Raw genomic sequence first — 21,697 nt, 5'->3', positions numbered from 1 at the left:
ACTTCTTTCAAACCCTCCAGTTAGAAATTCAGGCTTTCTGTTAAAAGTTTAAAGTCTCAAGCCCAAGCTGAGATAAAATCATCAGTAAACTGTACTGAATGTGTCAAATTGGTGTCCCTTTAATAACCTTACATATGATTAAATATGCATGTGTTTGGTATATTTTAGGTTGATTCCAGTATTTTTATACTTAATATATTTAAGTTTCACTATTTTTGAATTAACAAATACATTAAAAGACATTTGTTATTTACCCAACAAATCTTTATTCATGCACCGTGAAAAAGGCCTTGAAACAGCATTTAGACTTTCATGTTGGGGAATAAAGTTAGATAACGAATTAGCTATAAACCGCTTAAAAAATATGAACTTCTCACAGACTGTGGACACATTGGGGGACTTGGACTCATAACTGTATTTTGAAACCCTGCTTATGGCCCTGCGCCTTGTATCTGTGTTGGTGAACAGATGGATAAAATTGAGAATCTGAGAAGACACATTTGCTCTTTGATTCTGACAGCCTGACGCCAAACCTGACATTCATCACAAACGTTTCATATCCCTGAAAAATCTTCTGCTGTCAAGCTAATTACAGCTCGTGGAAACACAATATATCAGCGTCATGTCATGTTGTCAATGTGAGGCCAGCACCATGCACATAACAAATTTCCCGGGTGAGTCATCCGTGTCTGCCTAGAATCAAGATTAAAGGTGTGGTTTTTACTTTATTTATATATTTGTTCCAATAGGCTGTTTCTGTGCAACCTGCTTTTTAATCAGACTCCCTCAAACTCCAGTCCCCTCCTCCCTCCTGAGACCAGTAGCAGGTTACTGATGCAGCCAGTTGCTGCTGCATTCATTGACAATGACCTCGAGTACACCAAACTGCACCTTTTAAAGACTGAGCACTTCCCTCAGTACACACTTAAATCATTGTGACTTAGCGAGGTGTTTCTGAGCTCGGGCCCTCTCCGTCACTCTGATCTGCCGCACAACCCCGAGCTCCTCAGCACACTGTCTGCCCTCGGTGCATCCATAACCATTAGCATCAAAACACGCCTGCTTGTTCCTGACAGCTGGCTGCGCTCTGTTACCAGCGCGCCGAGGTCTCGCAGTGTAATTTGCTGTGGCTCCTCGGCTGCGGGAGGATGCTCACCTGCACGTGCTCTCGTGCAATGCGGATGCAGATGCAGGTCGGGTATTTTTGGTACATCGTGTTGTCTTCAGGGCATGCAGGCTCTCGCTGTGATGCTGGGTGATGCTGGGGAAATGGGATTCTTATTGCTGGGATTTCACTGCTGGCTCTCACAGTGACCTTTCCCTCAGTCCACTGAGCTACAATGACAACCTTGGTCCTCCTCATTGGGTTTTCCTTAAAATACAGTTTGGACAGTCAGAAATAGACTGGGATAGTTATCCAAAAATTCTGAGCTGTTGGAATAGGAAATGATGATATTTAGAGAGATCTCCATCCATTAAGTGTTGCACTCCTTTAACATTTTTGTACTCATGATGGACAAACGTAACACAACAGAAATGATTTTTATTCCATACATTCTTCTTCCTTTTCAAAGTGCCTATATTACCCACAATACAACTCTAACTGCTGACAGTTCAGTTGGAGCTTCAGGTGTGTTATCTTCATGTAATCTCAAGCAGAGCTCTAGTATGATATCATATCTATCCAACTCGTCTAATTGCAACTCATCACTGATGAAACTGATGATTAGTTTTCTTGATTATATGTTTAATCGTTTGATCTATAAAATGTCAACAAAATGTGAAAAAATGTACATCGCAGTGATTTCTTCAAATTGCTTGCTTTGTCCGACCAACAGTCCAAAGAACAATCTCAACAACAAAACAATTACAACCGAAGGTCCACATACTTTCTTGTTCTGGAGCTTTTGACTGTATCGCACTTTCCTCAGCAACAGATTGAGTTTGCTTAGTTACTGTGGCGCAGTAGATTTCCAGTTTTCCATCAAACGACACTAAGAAAATCAGCAAAGTCTCACCTTTAGGAAGCTGGAACCAGGTGTAACAATGAATCCAATGTCCAATTTCCTGTTAATTAACTTATCAATGAATTGACTTCTTGCTTCAGCTCTAATCAGGTTAGTAGTTGACACGATCATTCATTTTTAATAGTCTTACTTCATAAGTTGCATGTTGTTACACTGCTATTGTAAATTAGAACTAATTGTCTGAAGTCATTAAGATGTTACCGGTGCATATATGTTCCCTTTGTATTTCTATATACGCTTCTATGTATCATGTCTCCAGCCACTGAAGACTGATATCCATTACCTAAGTGTAAGATTGATGTGAGCCGTTGCTTTATAAATTGGATAAATGTATTTGTAGCTTTGAGGCTTGAACGAATGCAGCGAATCACATTCTGACAGTGAACAATTTCCACGCTGTCTTACTGTTTCCTGGTGTTGTGAAGACTGGCTGCCAAGGTGAATTTGATAGTAGACTCGTTTCCTCTCGTCTTTTAACACTACATAAAATGCTCTCAAAGTTTTGCTTTTTGTACTCTGGGGATGCAAGCAATTGAGGATGAAAAAATACTGTCATATCTGCTTTTTGGTTATGAGTGGATAATGAAATTATAACCCAATTAGTACATTTTACGACCGGTGAAATAATGTGTGTTTCTACTCATGTTTCCCTAGAGGGCAGCTGAAAGCTCACCAGAAACTCTACGTGCAGATCACTATGTGAGCCAGTGTTACACAGAGGATGTAGAGTTATGATTATTCTTAATGGCTACAAATGAGATGCTGGATGAGGAAAAGGCTTTTTCCATTTATATTCTGATTGCACTCAAAAATCAAACAATGTATAAATAATAATATTGAATAAAATCTAACCATTCAGAGAAATGATTCATTATGAGCCACTTTAAAATAGTGTTTTTCCTCTGTGCTCTTTGGTTTATCATTCACTGTGAGGTATCTGTTTTTAACAGAGTACAGAATATCTATTTTTAAAGTGCAATGTCTGAAACAAACAAAGCAAATATATATGAATCTAAGGACATAAATGTAGATTCATTATGCAAAGGTAAATGAAATAACCATTCAAGCTTGTAAAGTGGCTCCGTTGCAGCACTCAACTAGCGTCACGAACAGCAGGGTGCAGTCGTCTTTCCCCACCTGATGGCCAAACTCAGATTTTCCTTTAAATCTACAGTTTAATTAAGTTGAATCAAAATGATGACACATTATTAAATATATCTCTTTATTCAAAATAAATTAAAAAGTGGAAACAGGCGTTTAAAGGCAGATAAAACTAGTTACAGTGCAGTTAGCAAACTGCTGTGTTGGTCCTCAGAGGTAGAAGTCTGGATACTTGTATGGTGACAGACATTTGGATCTGCCCTCTTCTATGATGATACACGACAGGTTGGGCAGACAGGGGCAAGTGTGGTGGAGTCTTTTCCCAAAGAAAGGAACCTGGCAGCAGAAAGGGAGACACTTCTGATACGAGATATGCTTCATGTTCATCAGGTATAATGGACGGAGACACAAGACAGAGGAGTTCTTATTAACTGTCTCCTGTGTGACGTGGGAAAGGAGAGGGTCTAGGTGCTTTAGAAGTGATCACAACTGACTACCTCAGTTTTAGCTTTACAAAACCTCATTAACAGAAAACTCTCTGCTGCAAAGGATCAGCTCATTCAAGATATGACCTGCATCATCACCACCATGGAGACAAATCGATGGTTATGTGAGGCATCACAGGCGAGACTGGAGAGCAGAGAGGTCAGACTGCAGGAGAAAATCTTACCTTGTGACTCATGGGGTGACAGTCGTCTCCTTCCTGTCCCATGGGCGTGCACATACGCAGGCTGCGTATCCACAAACTCACTGCACAACACATCCCTCCTCCACACTGCGAGTCCTTCTCACAGGCCTACACACACACACACACACACACACACACACACACACACACACACATACAATTTAAACATTTAAATCGTCTCATAATAACAATTTCCAGCTACTGTGCTTTAAATATATGCGACCAATTAAATTTTTCGGTTTGAAATTTTTTATAAAGTAAAATGTAGCTGTCACTGGTGCTGTCGAATCAAAGCAGTAATTATGTATGTAATTATATAAGGCACACATGTCAGTTATATAATATAATTAAGCAGATTATGTAATCATTTTTATGTTAACAGGAAAAGGCAGCTTGTGTGATAATGAGCTTTTAGATAGGTGAGAACTGTATTAGCAGCAGAAGTGCAACACACTTGTGGCAAAGTGGCGTTACCTTAAGAGATTATAATACTAATGGTTGTGTTATGACGCCATTAGTCACATCATATACCTCAACAAACACACGTCAGGATCGGCGGTGATTTATTGTTCTGAGTGTTGGAATGAGAATCCGAGTGACAGCTCTCACTTTAGATGAGATGGAGGGAAACATGATGAAGAGGAGCACGAGTGATTTCATGTGACAGACGCGGATGAAAATCATTCTTATGGCTGCATGCTCCTCTCTCACCTCACATCAGCAACACAGTGTGCGAGGGTTGTTGTGACAGGGATGGGTGTTTTATTAGCAGGTTACTGCAGTGATGTGAAGTACACTCATAAATCCTGATTGATACTGAACTGATAGATGCACAATAGATGCTGCACTATTTCCATTTTTCATTCAAATAGTTCTTCATGCTTTAAGAATCACAGAAAAGCCCAAAACACAATGTCTGTGTGGCTTCTTTTTCTTTTTTTAAACTCTCAAAAGAAAATAGTTCTACATTATATTGTATAATGATGCATATTCAGCACAAGGTCATTTCCTATTTTCCTGAGCTGAACCTGCAAAGCAATGTAAAATTGAAATACTTTATATGATTATTTGGGGAATAATTTTGCACTATTAAAAACAGATTTATATCGTAATGAATGTTAAAATGAGGCTTTGGTCTAAGCATAAATAAGACCTGACAGGCACACAAAATATTATTCAATTTTTGTTTCTTTAGTGTTGCAGAGTTGCAAAATGACTACATTCTTCATAACTTATGCTGAATACTTGCCGTTAAGACTAAGGAAAATATTAATCAGTGCACACCAGGCAACAATTTCTTTTCTGAAAAAGCAAGTGCTTGTTCTGCATGTAAGCCAAGAGCTTCCCCTCTCCCTGTCAGGTATCTACCTGTTTGCTCGCACTTACCCCTGTGATGACGGCTGAAGAACCTCGGGACACCAACAACAGGGAGAAGAGCAGTAAGAAGAAGGACCTCATGATAAAGAGCTGTCTTTGTGCTCCCGTGCCCTCCAGGGTGAACAGTAAGGATGCTGAGGCTGACGGACCTTGCTGCATGAGCACAAGTAACAGACCGCAGAGACTAGTGGCCTCCAAACTCATGTGTTGAGGGCTGGCGGAGGTTTATAAACCCAGCCCGCCATTCAGGAACTCTGTGACTCATTCACACCAACATCGCCTTGCAGAGGCTTCAAAAAAAAAGAAAGAAAAAAAAAAAGCCAAGACGAAGGTAAACTTTAACATGACAATACCCCCTGCCTCGTCATTGCTGTCCACTGTGAATTCATGTTTTCATTTCATGCCAAAACACAAAAAGCTTATTTTACACTAAAGCTGGTCAGTGTGTGTGAGCATATTCACAATATCCTCCTGTTGTATTCCTTAAGGCTTTTTTCTCTGACCCTTTCAGACCCCAAGGCCACAGGTATGAATATATCCTTTCACACATCTTTGAATTTCTGAGGCCACTGTGCTCCTGAAAATAAATAAGGCCACTTATTATCTTACACCGTGTATTTTGCCTGTTCTCATTGGCAGTGACAAACGTCCTCTAACACCCAGCACGAAGAACATCTAGGTCTGACGTTTTCACTGTCTTTACTGATAAACTATGAGCCTATATCCACATATTAGATAGTGTAATGTTGATGCTTCAACTTGACATACTCACCCTGACCTTCTGTATGGCTGAATGAAAGCTTTATAGTTTACCAATGTTCACTACAATCCAATAATAAAAAGTATCAGGATGAGTAAAGTTCCTGTGGCGATCTCTCCAGTGTTGTGATTTCAAAATTAACATTTAATTGACTAATTGATTTACAGATTGTCAGAAAATGATATGTCAACAACAATTTTAATAATCAATTCTTAATTAGCAAGGAAAGAATAAATATTTGAAGACTTCTCAAATATGAGAATTTGACAGATTTGATCATTTTTATATCATTGAATGAACTGAAATGTAACAATGAAAATGATCCTCTGATGTACAGCTTTTCAAACAGCCACATCTGTGCGTTTTTCTTCCGTCAGATTTCATAATGTCAGATGTTTGGAGGATGATAAGTGGCAACAGAAAAGTTTAAAACCTGACATGGAAGACTGTCGCAAACAAATGAAGTGAGCAACCCGTAGAGCCGTGGTCGACAAAGCAGTGATATCACACGGAAGTCACATGTTGTGGCACCTCTTCTACAGCTGACTGACATGACTGACATGACTGACATGGCCAATCAACACTTCTGAGCTAAACCTGGCTCCTTCACAGCTCAGCAGAGTGACACTGATGACTTAGTCAAACAGGGAGACAACAGTCCAGCATGCAACAGTGACCCATAACTGCCCTGTTTCATCTCAAACATTATACTGAAAAATGCAAAGCAAGTGCAAGGCAAGGTAACTTTATTAGAATAGCAACAATGTCTCAAACACAAGGGACCAGAAATACAATTGAATGAATGAAGCAATGAAAGACACAGATTTAAAGTGGATAAGCTTGGGGTGCATTTGAGAGTACATCCACACTCAGCCAGTTAAATTTCTAAACACAGGAGACTGAACAGAGGCGGACACTCAGCAAAGTAACCTGTTAACTGTAAACAGTTACTAATTGAAAAAGCAATAACATTATTTTCCAGCTACTCATCAACAAAAGTAATGCGTTACAGTCAGCTCCTTCAAATTTTACACAACTCTAAATCATCCACACCCACACGTCTTCTTTTGTATTTAACACATAAAACAGAAAACGCACACACACACCTTTTCAACACCCACTTCACACTGTGATTGGTCAGGAGAGGAGTCAGGCATTGTATTTCTTTCTCTAACTCTCTTTTGTCATTTGCTACACAGCTATTTGTGGCATTTTTAATTCAAAGTGAATGAAACACTATGAATTCTTCCAGGAGAGACTGAGCCTTCTACGTCCTCTCTATCATAGCTGGGTTTTTACTCTGCATACGAGTGTGGCTGCTCAGGAAGCCTATACTTTTTGCTGTATGCACTTAACATTAAGTGACATTACATTTACTTGTGATAAAATATGCTTCCTGGCCTGGTTTGAATCCAGATTGAAATTTGCCTGAAATTCATTAATTATTCTGAAGTATATTGAATTCCCATCAGTGTTACTGAGTAGTCAACATTATCAAGGAACAATGATGGTATATGCTTAAACTTGAATGTGCTCGGGGCGCCTCGGTGGCTCACCTGGTAGATTAGGACTTGGTCCTTACCGCAGCGGCCTGGGTTCGAATCTGACCCACGGCCCTTTGCTGCATTTCATCCTCTCCCTCTCATCCCAGACTTTCCTGTCTCTCTCTCGCTGCTACTCTAATAAAGACATAGAAAAGCCCCACCAAATAAAACAAAAAACCTGAATGTGCTCTATCCGTGGTGGCAGAGATACCATTGAAACCACTACCTCATAAATAGTGTACTATAGTACTTTTTACTAAGATAGTATAATAATCAACAATATTTTAAGGTTATTTTTGCCTTTATTCTTAAAGTTACAGTGAGAGAGAGACAGGGGATGACATGCAGCAAAGGACACAGGTCGACTTTGAGGTGAGTCACCCATGCACCCCAATCAACAGTATTTTACTGAGCTGAGTAAACCACCATTATATTGCTGTTCCAGTGGAAAAATATTTAATGACTTGGCATGCATGAGCTGAAGGTGCAGCTCTCATTACTACACATTGTTCATCAGAGTGCATTGTAAAGTCTTGAGTGGATGGCACAGACCAATCCCTGGACGGAGGTCTTTATCCTTTAAACACAGGAAGGAAGGAAGGAAGGAAGGAAGGAAGGAAGGAAGGAAACATTTCTGAAAATGCAATTTCAAGAACAGGTGATGAAGGAGTTAGGAGAGCTATTTAAGCACACACAGCCGTTGCAAAGAGCTATCGTTTTCTAGCTTTGAGGAGCATTTGCATGTTAATGAATCATTTGCCTTTTTTTTAGATGCCATTTTCTCATATGCTTCTCTAACTATCCTAACTAATTCAGTGTTAATTAATCACCAAAAACATTTTTATCATCTCCATGCTCACTGCACCCACATCTTATGTTTACCTGGTAAATCATGAGGACCAAAACTACTAAGTAAAGTCTTAGAATTCCCGTAGTGAACTGTAAAAAAAATGACACTTCTGAGTAGTTTCCGGGAAGAGGTCACTCTTTCATGTGTGTCATTTGGACAATGCCAAATTAGACTTTAAGTAATGAAAAAAGGAGGGCAGCAGCGGTGCTTCCTTTGTTATGTTTTATGATCTTTATGGACGTGGGGGCGTTGAGGGACTTGAAGAGGCATCGAGACAAGAGTGTTTGGCAACTTGACAGATAGGCTTGATATCTTCAGCTCCTCAGCGTGTCGACAGAGATTACTGGCTTCCAGGACCCCCTCTTTTGGCAGTGTGTGTTTTGACACTAATGGTTATGTTCTAATGAAGAAAGAGAGGCATGAAGTACATTTCTCTGGGCTGCTGGCCCAGCAGTGTTCTGAGGGATAAACCATGTAGTGTTTACCACTGGAAATGTACAGACATGTTGGATTTCACAGACTGCAGAATAGCCAGAGCTGCCGTCAAATTCAATCATCTTCTGATTCTGTCCTCCTCTCCTCTACCATCTCCAATCTCATTTGCTCCACGTCCATAAACATGTGAGAGGGACACATGCCGCTAGATTATGGGGTTGCTGCGAACATCAGATTCTTTCTGCCAGTGCATGTCATCAGAGGATCAGACCCTTGGATGACATAATGTTGCCGCTGTTGATGCACCATGCTCCCAGCAGGCCTCCTCCCTTATTTTGTGCCACAGGACATGCCAGTATTCCTTCCTCGCACATAATCTGACCTTTATTTCTCTCTCTCTCTCTATTTTGACCCTCAGGTTGGCTGAATCTGGGTAATGCCTGGCCCCCCACCTGCTGGGAGAATCCCAGAGAAGAGATTAGGGAGGAGTATGGGTGAACGTGTTGTCTGCCTCTTTTTTAGTATATGAACTCTTACTGCACAGTGTCATATATAAAGGAGAAAAATGATAGAAAAACACACCCCAAGGATGTGTAAGGTGAGACACAGTGATGAATTATAGATTATAAATTCTTTTTCCTTCAGAAGTAGCACAGTCATACCACACACACACAATCTTTGTGGAAAACTAACATTCTTTCAAAGCAGCCCAGAGTCTGCAATGCCTTGCTCCCCACTTATTAGTCTTTCATACAGTAGCATACTGGCAGAGCAAAAATTGTGTCCTTGGCTGTCGAAATAACAGCTCGGGACTGGATGTACATAAACTGAAGGGCAGGAGAACAGCTGCGAAACCTGGGGAAATTATTCTGAATCACTCATTGAAGGTGGTGAAGTTTAATGTTGTTTTGCAAGAAATTTGGTGTGTAAATCACAGTGACATTCTGCGTTTCACCTCATTGGTCACTAATCCTGTCTAATTATCTTGAATGCCTAAAGGGTTGTTGCCACATGTGGAGGAAGACTGTCACCTCATTACAGATGGTTGCTTCTCATTGCTTTGTGTTAACATTAGCACCACTTCAGTTTCATTGAGATGGACTCGTGGCATCTACGAAATGGAATAAATCTGAGCTCAATCGCTGTCATTTGCATCCCATCATATTTAAAAATACACAGCTGTCTTCCATCTGTCTTCGCGAGGTCAAAGCTACTTCCCTCTTGGAGATGTCCTTGCTTTCGTGCTTTCCTCCCACAAAGACTACCTCTCACAGCCATTCACACCTCATGCCTACTGATGAACTCGAACAATAATTTCCATTCCTTCAGTCACAATAGCCCACACTTGTATATCACCTACGAATTCCATCACACCTTTACATTAAAATCACCCTTCGCCTTCTTTATAGAGGCTTGTGTATGCTGTAGTGGATGAGGCATTGAAGCAGCTTCTAGCTCTCCAAATCACATAGAAATTGTGCTAATTCACTGGAGCTCAAGATTATCTTGGTCGTAGCAGTGAGACTGGAGTCAGAGCTAGTTACATTTGTTGACCATTTTTCATATTTCTTCTACCCTGCGCTCTCAACAAATCATATAGTAGCAAGCTAATGATATCTTCGTCAGTTGATTTGGTTCGCTACATGACAGTTACACCTAGAAGTTATTGGGTGTAAATATTAAGCAACAACTAACCCCCAACTAAGAAATACTTTGTGTAGTGCACTTACAGTAGTAAACACTTTTTAAGTAGGTTAAGTATGAACTTTGGATGAGCTCTTGCAACTGTCTGGAGATAATACTACAAGCATGAGATAAGCCAGCGCTCTCATGAAAACTACATGTAAAACATCTAGGGTCAAAGGTCAAGATGACCTCACAAAACACAGTATTGGCCTTGTGAACATAATATCTCCGTGGCTCACCTGATAAGAGTGCATACCACATAGGCTTTGCCCTAACCAGCACATTTCTCTTGTTTTATTTTGTTTTGCATTTGCTTTTTTGAATATGCAACGTCAATCTCTATGATGATTTAATTCAACTTGAAATAATGATTTTCTTTAAATTTATTTTATTCATCACCGGTACTGATTAGTTCTACAGCAAACTAAAGTATCATATATTTTTTAATCACACATAAATGATTAAACATGGTAGGCTATTTTCCTTGGACACACTAAAGCTTAAAATAAAAAAATTGAAAATAAATTAAAAATAAAAATGTCACAAAATGTCTACATTTATTCATTTAGGGCATAAGTTAACAATGGCTGTGTTTGCACATACATGTACATTATATAGGCATATACTGTACATTACATACACCTCTTCTCATATTCATGTCCATGTACTGGATCTGTTTACTTATGTCAGTGTTTACATATAACAGAGGGCAGGGTTGCTGTTGAGAGTACAAAGTAGGACTTTTCAGTATCCATAAGGCATCTGCATCGAAGGAGCTGCGATTCAAAATTCAATGCGAGTACAGTCTGCAATTATCTTCTCAGTCTGTCTGATTAATGTTTTTTTGCAGCGGGAAAGTGGAGTGAAAGGTGCTGCCACGTTCCAGTGAGGTTTATAGCTGTCTGGGTGAGTCAGTAACTAGGACTGAAATCTCAATATGGACAATATGCCCTAGCCTACAAATTATATTCTCCATGGGAATATGCTTTTTGGTACATGACCCAATAAAAACCACATCATGATTTTTGTTTAATTTGTTTGAAAAAAGTTAAAATTTAATGCAATAATTTCCATTCCAACTGAAATCGTGGCTCAAATTGCAATCACAATATCTGCCAAAATAATCTCAATATGATTTTTTTTGCATATCATTCAGCTCTATGCCAAACCAAACACTCATTTATCCACTGAGGAAGTATAAACTGAAGGTTTCCATCCTAGTTTGATAAACATTTACTGTTGAAGAGCTATGCTTTAGGGAGTTCAGTCATTGTAACAAGTATAGTATGCATATATAGTTATACTGTATGTATATGACAAATGGTTTGCAGGCTAACACTTTTTCCATGACCTGTCTATTCAAAACTTATCAAAACAAAATGTCGCTCATGAATGGTGTTCACTAATGATGAAGACATCGTTAGTGATCTAAAAAAGTAAACAAGCCTGGCAGCTTTAGCTGTCTCATTAACTTAAAAAAATAAAATAAATAAAAGTTAGTAAAGACACTGATATGCGCTACAGAGGCTAATTAGCTCACAACGGCTACTTGACATGCTGTGTTTTAAAGTGTTGTAAGCCACTGGAGACACTGAAGTGACGTTGGTGTCAATCCTTTCATCAAATGCTGTGCAAGGGGACCAACGGGCCAAACTCTCAAAAAGTTTTAATAGGCCCAACTTCAAAAAGGTTCAACTGGTAGAAATGCATCAGAGGCTGCTACGGCTTTCACATTCTTGTTTTTAATCTCCGTTTGACATCAATCTGACAGAATTTTCTCTCATTTTCTCCATAAAGTCTTGTTATGTTAGACCTCATCCTGTGTAAAAGTATATGAGAAATACAGACATATATATTATATATACACATACACATATGGGAAGCCAGCATGGCCACTGGACTTGACACTTGTAGTACATGTATTATTACTGGTGGTGAAAACAGTGATCAGAGCTGGGGCATGAGTTAAAACATGTGGTTTGACTGATATTGTATAGGGGGATGAATATGGCACCCACACATTTTCGTATCCCTGGTCTCTGGCCTCATGAATATAGTCAGACCAGCTCAGTCTCATTTCTCCAATGTAGTGGAGTGTGTGCACTCCATGAAAACATCAACAATACAAAGCCGCACCTAGGTGGAGAGGCTTGACGGACCAAGATGCAAAGTGAGGGTCACACTAGCTAGCTAATCTGCAAGCTACAGAAGCAGCAGGTTAAAACAGGTTGAAAACCACTGTGGTAATTAGTCAATTCCATCATCTAATGACATTTAACGACTTTTCCAGCTGGCTTTAGCTACTGTTCATTGTATACAGCAGTTCCACAACAGTTTTTCAACCTCAATTTTCACACATCAACCATACACAGTCCAGACATGTACTAAGTATTAAGTCTTGTCCTTGGTAGCAAGAAATGCTACTAAAAATAAGCCTGCCATCTCCATTGGTTGCACGATCCTCACCTCGCAGGTCGCAGTAGTCCATTGAATCTCCTGCTGCACACCATGTGCTGCAGTGGTCTGAGTGACTCATATTTAGGGAAGACGTCACACATACACACCATTCTTACTGCATTAATCTTTTGTTAGTGTATGAGCTCTAAATGTGGGAACATCAGGACGATGTCACAGTTGACCTGTGCATCGCTAATGAAAACTAATTGTGCCCAGGGGTTTCATGACCTTATTCAGTAACAAGCAGATAGATATGGTGTTCACTGTACAAAATGGACTGCAATTTCCACATGCTGAAACTCAGCAAGGTTGGTAAAACGCATAAGGTCACAATTACTGCAACCCTGAACATGCAAACATCCATTTTCTTCATTCTTGAAGCCACAGAGAAAGTACTTTCCATGTCCTACATCTTTTCCCAGGATGTTCCAAGCCCTTTCTACATTTGGACTCTTGACAGAGTCACCTCTCTTTAGGCTAACCAGCTCTGACTCCAGTAAAGACAAGTTTTAACTTTAAAAAAAAAAAACCTCAACTAACGCCCAGTAAAATCCCTGAGGCACAAACTAACACAAAAACAGTTTTTCGATGATCAGGGGAGGCTCAGTTTACCAGAGCTGCTGAGGGACTGTAGGGAGAATACATGTGGATGCAGACCACACACGCTTTGTCCCCAGCAGCAAAAAACAAAGCAGGAGTGCAGATGTGGGTCAGTGAGTTCTTTCCAAGACAGCAATCATCAACTTAAATGTCTGTCATCCTCCAGATCCATTGGGTTCCAGCTCCTAAACCTCCTGCCATCAATCTCAAGGGTTGAACATTTAAAAAAAAAAAAAAAAAAAAAAAAAAAGTTTTCAAATCAAAAGCTCATAAAAGCCTATTTCACTTTGACTTAATTGGTTCTTGGATAAAAACAACAACTTCTGTCACCATAACTGTAATTTTTTCCTAACATTAGCAGAGTACCTTAAGCTGCCTAAACTTAAACTCTCACCAGAGAGGTGACCCGTCACAACATGCGTCAACCCGTTTTGTCATTTAGGTTGAAGCGCTTGTTGTCATTGAGATGATATTAAAAAGGTATGAAGTTAATTTTGGTAACATTTTTTGGAAACCAATAAATGATGCCAAGGCCATGATGTCCATGTTATCCTACAGTCTGTAATGTTACTGCCACACTTTATACAGATTCATTCTCAGGTGGTTTCTATAGTTTTTGTGAAAGACATTTGCTGAGGCTATTTTGCAATACAATGGTAATTTCAATATCTAATGATATGTATGTTAAAAAATTTTTAAAGCATTTTTTTTTGCCTATGAAAGGCGACAAAGGTCTCCAGCCAGAAACAGATGATGTGATTATATGGTATGCATCTTAATCATTAGACTCCCAGCATGCCCAAAACATATGTACTGCACATTAAAATGATGTTCCTCATTGTAAGAAATTCAAATAACCATTTCTTATCACATACATCATTTCATATATCTTTTGCCTCTGCAAGCTTTGATCATTCCTTCCACCCCACCATTCTCAGACTGTTTACCAAAGGCAACTGGTCCGGGCTAAGAGATGAACAGCATGAGTATCAAGACAAAAACCTCAAACTCTCCATATCTCATGTATCACTACTGAATTTGGAGGAATATCCCTCTCCCCTTTCCTCCAGAGGGTCAGGGTCTCTGATGGAGAGCATGAAAGCTGTGACTGGGTGATATTTCAGTGACTGTTTTTCTTCCTGTGTATCTGGGTAAAGCCTTTTTCTTTTTATACAAATATAAATAATCTTGTTGCATCTCCTAATGGGATCAGAGCCCCACTACAACATGTTTTTATCCCTCCTCAAACAAAACATGATGCATGGCTATATCCTGAGATGTTGTGCTGCATGTCAAACAACCTCAATGAGTAAACAGTGTCCACGGGGAAAATTGGAGCAGCAGCATAAATATGCAGACTGCTCCATAGATAGCTCCACTGGGTGTTAATGAGCGCTGTGATTCATGTACAGGATCATAGCAGCTAGGTCTGCCTTCTTAATTACAATGGAAACACCAGACTTGAGTGTTAAGTCATTTGTGAAGGCAACAAAACAGCACTGTGGCAAAAAGAAAAACTGCCTGTGTTGTTGTTTGAGGAGTTATGTTTAACAATGAGGGATCAGCCAGAATTGCTAGAAAATAGAAATGTGAAGTCACTATCAACCTGCCCAGCTCCTAATCACAGGCAGACCAAACTTAGGGCCTGATTTACTAAGATCCCAAATAAAGAGCGCTAAATTGCGTGCGCACACGGATAGATTGCGCACGCTGCCTGTTTGGGGCTTGCGGGTGATTTACTTAGATTAACAGCGCAATTGACTACAGGTGCAAAAGTGATTGAGCCCGCCCTATTTAAATGAGGATTTTGCGCGAGTTAAGGGTGTTCACCATGGCGAACGCAAACGAGCAGACCCAACGGAAGCGCAGGAGGTGAGGGCCGTGTCTTCTGTGGCACGCACAATGAGACGCGACACCCGTGCCATTGTTGCCCACACCAGGCAGCTGGTCAGCGCTGTGTCTGGGCTGACGATGGCCATTAATACCCTGGCAAAGGCGGTTGAAGATGGGTGTTACAACCCGGCTCACAGGGGAAAGGGAAGCAACACAAAAACCAGTTGTTGACAGGTGTAGAGTTGTTTATTGCAACATAAATTCGTGGATATAAAGGTTAACGGGGACAAAATAAACAAAGGAAAGGGGCCGGTGGGTGCTGTTCAAATCAAAAACAAAATAGAACAAAAGGAGGACTCTCTATGAGCTAATACTTTCTTATCTAACTAATTCACAGTAAAAGGAAAACAAAGGCTGACTACTAAAGCTAACTAAGAACCAAAAAACAACAGAAGCAGGACCCCTGCACCTAGTGTGTCTAACAAAAGTAGTGTGAACAGGTGGAGAAATCAGTAGTTTAGTCAGTATTTCAAAGTCTAGCCCTGGCCCCACTTCCAGGTGGTACGCACTGTCACCTAAAAACCCATTTTTCATAGTGTGAGGAATGAGACACTACAGAATATATTAAAACAACAAAAACAGTTCAATTAAAAGACATTAGAATAGAAAAGAATTTCTGCAAAGCATACAAGGGATCAACTCACCCAGAAGCCAGCCATCTCCATATTTGCCATCTCTCAAGTTGGAAAAAAAAAGGGCACTGTTCCTCAGGATAAATGAGTCGTGCACTGACCCTGGATATTTTGCCACAACGTTTGTGATTATCCCTTTTGAGTCGCACACAAACCTGCACAATCAGAGTGTGTGTGTTTTCGATTCCTGTAAATGTGTTCCCTGTCGGATGGGGGAACAAGTTGAACATGAGTGCAGTCTATCGCTCCAATAATTTTGGGGAAGCCTGCAACCGCATAAAAACCATGTTTTGTCTCATTCAATGTGTCCCGCGTGCGTGGAAATTGAATGTATCGGCCCATCCTGCGGCACATGGCATTTAACACCTGAGACAACGCACTGGAAAAAACACTCTGGGAGATGCCAAAACTAACAGCGACTGTGCGCTGGAATGAACCAGATGCAAGAAAGTGCAAAGTCGCAAGGAGTTTTGCCATAGCAGGCACTGCATGACTCCTCCTTGTGACTGGATCCAAATCAGCTCCTACTTCACAGAGAAGCTCCAAAATGGCAATGCCAGATAACCGATATGTAAAGAGTGACATGAACAGAAAAGATGCGTTCTCTCCATTGCCTGTCGTGCCTACGCCGCCTCCTTGCAACAATGACCACAGCCATCTGTGCGCACGGCTGTGCCAGGTAGCCTAAGACTTGACTTTCAAACGTGCTAAATATAGACGCAAAAATAATCAGCGCAATTAGTTTCAGTTTTGGTAAATCACATTGCGTGTGCAAAATGATTCTATTTGCATCTACTCCTAATATTTTGCACGTTCTGGCAGGCACGCCTATATTACATATTCATAAAGGCAGAAGCGCAAAATGGATAGCGCGTGTTATTTTTCCAGACTGACAGACGCGATCCTCAGTGCACCCGGTTGGTAGATCAGCATCAACGTGTTTGAGCGTGCTGTCGCGTTTGCACACGTTTTTACGCACGCAAAGCTTTAGTAAATCAGGCCCTTAGTGACTAGATGCAGCCAACAAAAAAAGGGGGTTGGTAACATAAGGTACTACTACTTACAGAACTAAAAAATGGAAGCAAAACTGGTGGAAACTCAGGCACAGGAACAAAAACCAGTGAGCACAGGAGTAAGAGACACAGTGAAACATTCAGACATTCAGACACTAAATACATACAAGGGAGGCAAGGTTAATAGAACACAGGTGTAACACATTAGGGCAGGGCAGGCAATCATCAAGGAGGGAAATAGGACAAAGACAGGAAGTAAAATGACCACAACATTCACAAGGAACCCTACTTCAAAATAAAATAGGAAACTAAACAAATATCCAAACATAAATAGTCATTCTCTTTTTTCCTTTCCTTTTTTTTTACTCAGGAGTTAATGGAAACCAAACCAAAGCTAAAAGTGTAGTGAATATTGGACTCACGTTTGTCAGGTAAACAGAAACATTAAGTCCAGACTCATGTTGCTCCACATTTTCTATTGTCAGTAACATTTTAGCGCTAGCCACTAATTAAAGTGCACACCCCTGCAGAGATAATTTAACTATCTGATTAAAGCTCTTCTCAGGGTTGTGTAGGTGCCGCTGTGTCTGTGTTTGACTGACAGCCCCTCTTTCTTTTCTTTTTTTAGCTTTTGTTGCACCAGTTATGGCAGGACAAATTACATCTTCTTAGTAAAATAAAGAAAGACAGTATATTACATATTTGAGCCTTTGTTCACGAAAATACAGTCAGGGTTTTGCTGCTGCATCCTAACTTGGTCTGGTATGACCAGTGGCTTATCGTAGCTTATGTTAGCTGACATTACAGACATATGACTGTAACAACATGCTGTGAAGTTTCAGTCACTATTTCATACTTTGTTCTGTTGTCTGACAATAGAAACAGAGAAACATGTAGATAAGAACAGCTTTATTGGGAATTTGACTGTATTAAAATACTGTATATGTGAGCACAGAGTGAGAGAACCAACCAGATAAATGGTTGACACTAGGCAGAGTGCAAATAGCCTACGAGGAGGTCCGGCCATATACCAGGTTTTGATCTCATCTTGTTAGAGTTACAAATTCGAAATTAAGTATTCATTTTCAGAGACTGTGTGGCAACGGTTGTCAAATGACATTGCAGTGCTTCTTCTCACAGTCCTTGCCTTTATCCACCAGTAACATGTAGAATTTCATGTGCTAAACGTGTACAACTTTACTCTTTCTAAGATAAACATGTGGACTGGAAATTAAACAAAATAAATATCATCTGTTCATAGCCAAGTTTACCCAGTGTGTTATCTATGGAATTACTTCTCTGCTTTTTGTGTTTCTGTGAATGAATCATACAAAGAAAACATGTGAATTCAAAGTGAGAGGTCTGAGTGTGCTGGCTCAGTTTCAGAAAGTGTGACTTCCGTTAAGGCAGTGTGGCACATCAGTTTTGGTATCTCTATTTCTGAACTTCACAGTAGCCAGGATGTAAGCTGCTCAAATTGCATTTTTTTTGTATCTTGGAAATAAATCAAGAACTAAATGACTACTTGGTGAATGTTATCTGGATCAATTGTTCTTTCTTATCACTAACTGGATTTGAGTATAACACCATGTATAAAGCCTTATAGTTTTAAGTACTTTATTGTTTTAATGAGTGTTAACTGTAGAAAGTTCAGTCTGTAATATAAAAGAATCTTAGTCTTCACAATTGTAATAATATGTAGCTGTAATGTGAAGTTCATTTGTTTGCTAACGAAACAATTTGCTTTAAAAAAAAAAAAAGCAGCAGATACAGCATTTCAGGACCTTACAGTATCTTATACATCTAGACAGACCTAATAGAATATATCATATTAAATGTATTTATTTCAATTATCAAAATCTACCAGTGCACTCTCCAAATACTATAAAAATAAAACTACAATTAATGAATCAAACTGTGGAGAATGTGTTTAAGTGTTTTGCTCAGACTTCAGCGACAAGTCAATAAGTATGTGTCTGCATTAACTGAAACACCAAGTTATAAAATATATAATTTTATTCAATCTATCACAAAAACTAATAGAAAAAGTTCTGATTATATTGTGGTTATCAGGGGCATGCAATTATTCCCAGCTGCCCACTCAAACATATTTCCCTTAATTCCCCTAATATTTTTAGAAAGATAATTTCCGCCCTGTACATGGGCATCACATATATTATGCACGATGCTGTGGTTAGTTCATTGCCTTTCACCTTTAATCTTTGCAGCCAATTTGATAATCCTTTCACTTTATTCTATTTCCAGGAAATCTGATTCTTCATTTTTTGTTCATCCCAGATGAATATATAAACTGTTTTTCACAAGCAGAACTTCCTCACCAATAGACCCTTATTGTACACCTGGATCTACCATCAGGGTGAGTCATGGGTGGGCTCCTTAGGCCAAGAACACACTGGATGTGTGGTGTGAGTGTAGCGGCTTTGGAACGTCTTGGTCTAAACATGTTAGAGCTGAAAAACTGCCTGCTTGAAACGTGCATGGCTGCGTTGTGTGGTCTACAGATTCGGCCTCTCTGCTATTTTCCCGCGTAACATGCAGCTCACAGCAGAAATAGACAGAGAAAAAAAACAATTCATGTCATATTGACATCATAGCAGCAACATTACTCAGCTTCCACTATAGTTTATAAGTCTAGGCTGAATCTGAATATGATATAGATACGAGAACATGTAAATATATTTTTTAACCATTTTACTTTATTTTAGTGACATTTTCTGTCGAAGAAAAAAATCAGGAATTATTTAATAATGAAGAGAAATCAAACATTCCAGTAACCTGCTAAACTCTATGTAGAGATAGAGCTACAGCAGCAGAGATGCAACCGCCGTGCCCAACGCATGCATCCAGTGTGTTCCCAGCATTACACATGCAAAGTCAACTGTGGACTAGTTATTCTAGACTGCTCCAGATGGTCAAGCTGAAATACAGTAAGTAGTTAAGTTTAGCGACACACTGAAGACTTCACACTGTATTCATCATAAACATACCACAACATTTTGTTACTTGCATTCTTTTTTAGATTTTTTTGTTGCTTTGATTGAAGGAGTAAATCTGCACATGAAATCTAATTTCTTGTTAGCATGGGGTGTTAGTGTCATCAGCATGACAATGATGAATGTTCTTAGTTCTTAGTGAGTCACATTTAACAAACATGCAGTATATTAATAACTGAAGAACCGTTCCAGTAAACTTTGCGATTATTAGTGCCACGGGTGCTCAGCTCCGAGGCACTCCTCTACAGCTAGAATAGCTGAGAGGAGTGCCTTCGGGCTTATTATTATTCTTCCGCCAAATTTTGGCGCGTAACTCGTCCCGCAGCTTTGAGAAAACCTCAGAAATATATACATCAAAACGTGCGTCTTGATCCCGAAAGAGGTGCTATCACTTTTGGTGTTAAAATTCCAATTTTTCCCAAAGTTATTCCCAAAATACTGGGAATAAATAATGCATTAGGAATGCATTGGAATTTTCTTTAGAAACCCACAAAATTTCACCTTTTTTCTGAGTCACTCAGCTCTCTCATACCTGCACGTAGAAATGTGATTCAAACTATAAAACGGAGGAAAACTTCTGCTCTCTCAAAAACATTGGAACTGTTTTTACATAACATGTAAACTTTTCAAACTATGAGCACTCAAAGGAGGAGTGGAAATCACTTTTTCCTCAAAGTTAGAGTGAAAGCGTCAGTATTTTTATTTTTAACTCGAGCTCACAGCCAAACCGTAAAAAGGAGACAAATAATTCTTTCTGAAAATGTAGACATAGTTGTTGGGATTCATAAAATGTAACTTTGACAGGCAGGGTCTGCACAAAATTTAAACAGGGGAGCCGAGTCCGGCAGCAATACCTGTCTCACTCTCATTGACACCTAATGTAATTGTCTTTTTTTTTCAAAAGAATCTCACTCTGTCTTCGCACTGAGCTTACTGACTCATTTATGGAATATCTGAATAAAATAGAGATTGTAGAAACTTCTGGCTTCAGTGTCTGGCACGGTCTTTTCGGTTTTTGAAAAGAAGTAACGGTTTTCTCATAATTTGCAGTTGTTTGAAGCCATGTAGAAGCCAAATTCTGGGCAGATTTTCACATTGCCATGGCAACAGCAGCTCCTGACCTGTGTGCGTGCATGTGTGCGCCTAGCAACCAGATAACCAACTCTCCAAGCTCCGCTAGCTTTACATTAGCCGCATGTTAGGTCTTAAATTACATTTAGTTAGGTCTTAAATATGTAAGTCCATTTACTGCTTCCTTCGTTGCTTTTTTGTTTTGTTAAAAGAGTGAATGAAGTTCTCCTCTGTCTCAGCGGAGACCGAGGAGAGGAGAAGCTACTAGCCCTCTCTCGCTGTCACTTCTAGTGGCGTTGCTCTCCTCCCCAGTAATGTTAAATTTAGCACAGAAAAAAACATAATAGTGGTAATTTAAATAGCGGCTCATGGGATTTATTAACCCTCAGGGGTCCCTCTGTCCTTTTTTGGACATTTTCTTCACTTTTCTTTTTTGATTTGCTGATCATTTTGGCTGTGTTACAGCTGAAGGTATGGATTTCTGCAAGAAAGTGTCTTTTTTGACATATTTTTAAAATCTAATGTCAGTTACTGTTACAAGTCTATTAT

General features: G+C 39.7%; 1 protein-coding gene across 1 annotated transcript; it reads right to left on the bottom strand.

Annotated features, from left to right (window-relative positions):
* Positions 1–3,288: 3,288 nt before the first annotated feature.
* Positions 3,289–5,332, bottom strand: prok2 (prokineticin 2). The gene is made up of 3 exons (XM_056404415.1): positions 5,203–5,332; positions 3,799–3,924; positions 3,289–3,464 (listed from the first exon to the last, which is right to left on the bottom strand). The coding sequence occupies exons 1-3, from the start codon at positions 5,272–5,274 to the stop codon at positions 3,339–3,341; spliced, it is 324 nt and encodes a 107-aa protein (XP_056260390.1). The 5' UTR covers positions 5,275–5,332; the 3' UTR covers positions 3,289–3,338.
* Positions 5,333–21,697: the final 16,365 nt, after the last annotated feature.

The sequence above is a fragment of the Seriola aureovittata genome, chromosome 2 (assembly GCF_021018895.1).
Source record: "Seriola aureovittata isolate HTS-2021-v1 ecotype China chromosome 2, ASM2101889v1, whole genome shotgun sequence".
Classification (NCBI taxonomy): domain Eukaryota; kingdom Metazoa; phylum Chordata; class Actinopteri; order Carangiformes; family Carangidae; genus Seriola; species Seriola aureovittata.
Note: the sequence above shows the minus strand (reverse complement) of the source record. Positions and strands in the feature narration are given on the sequence as shown.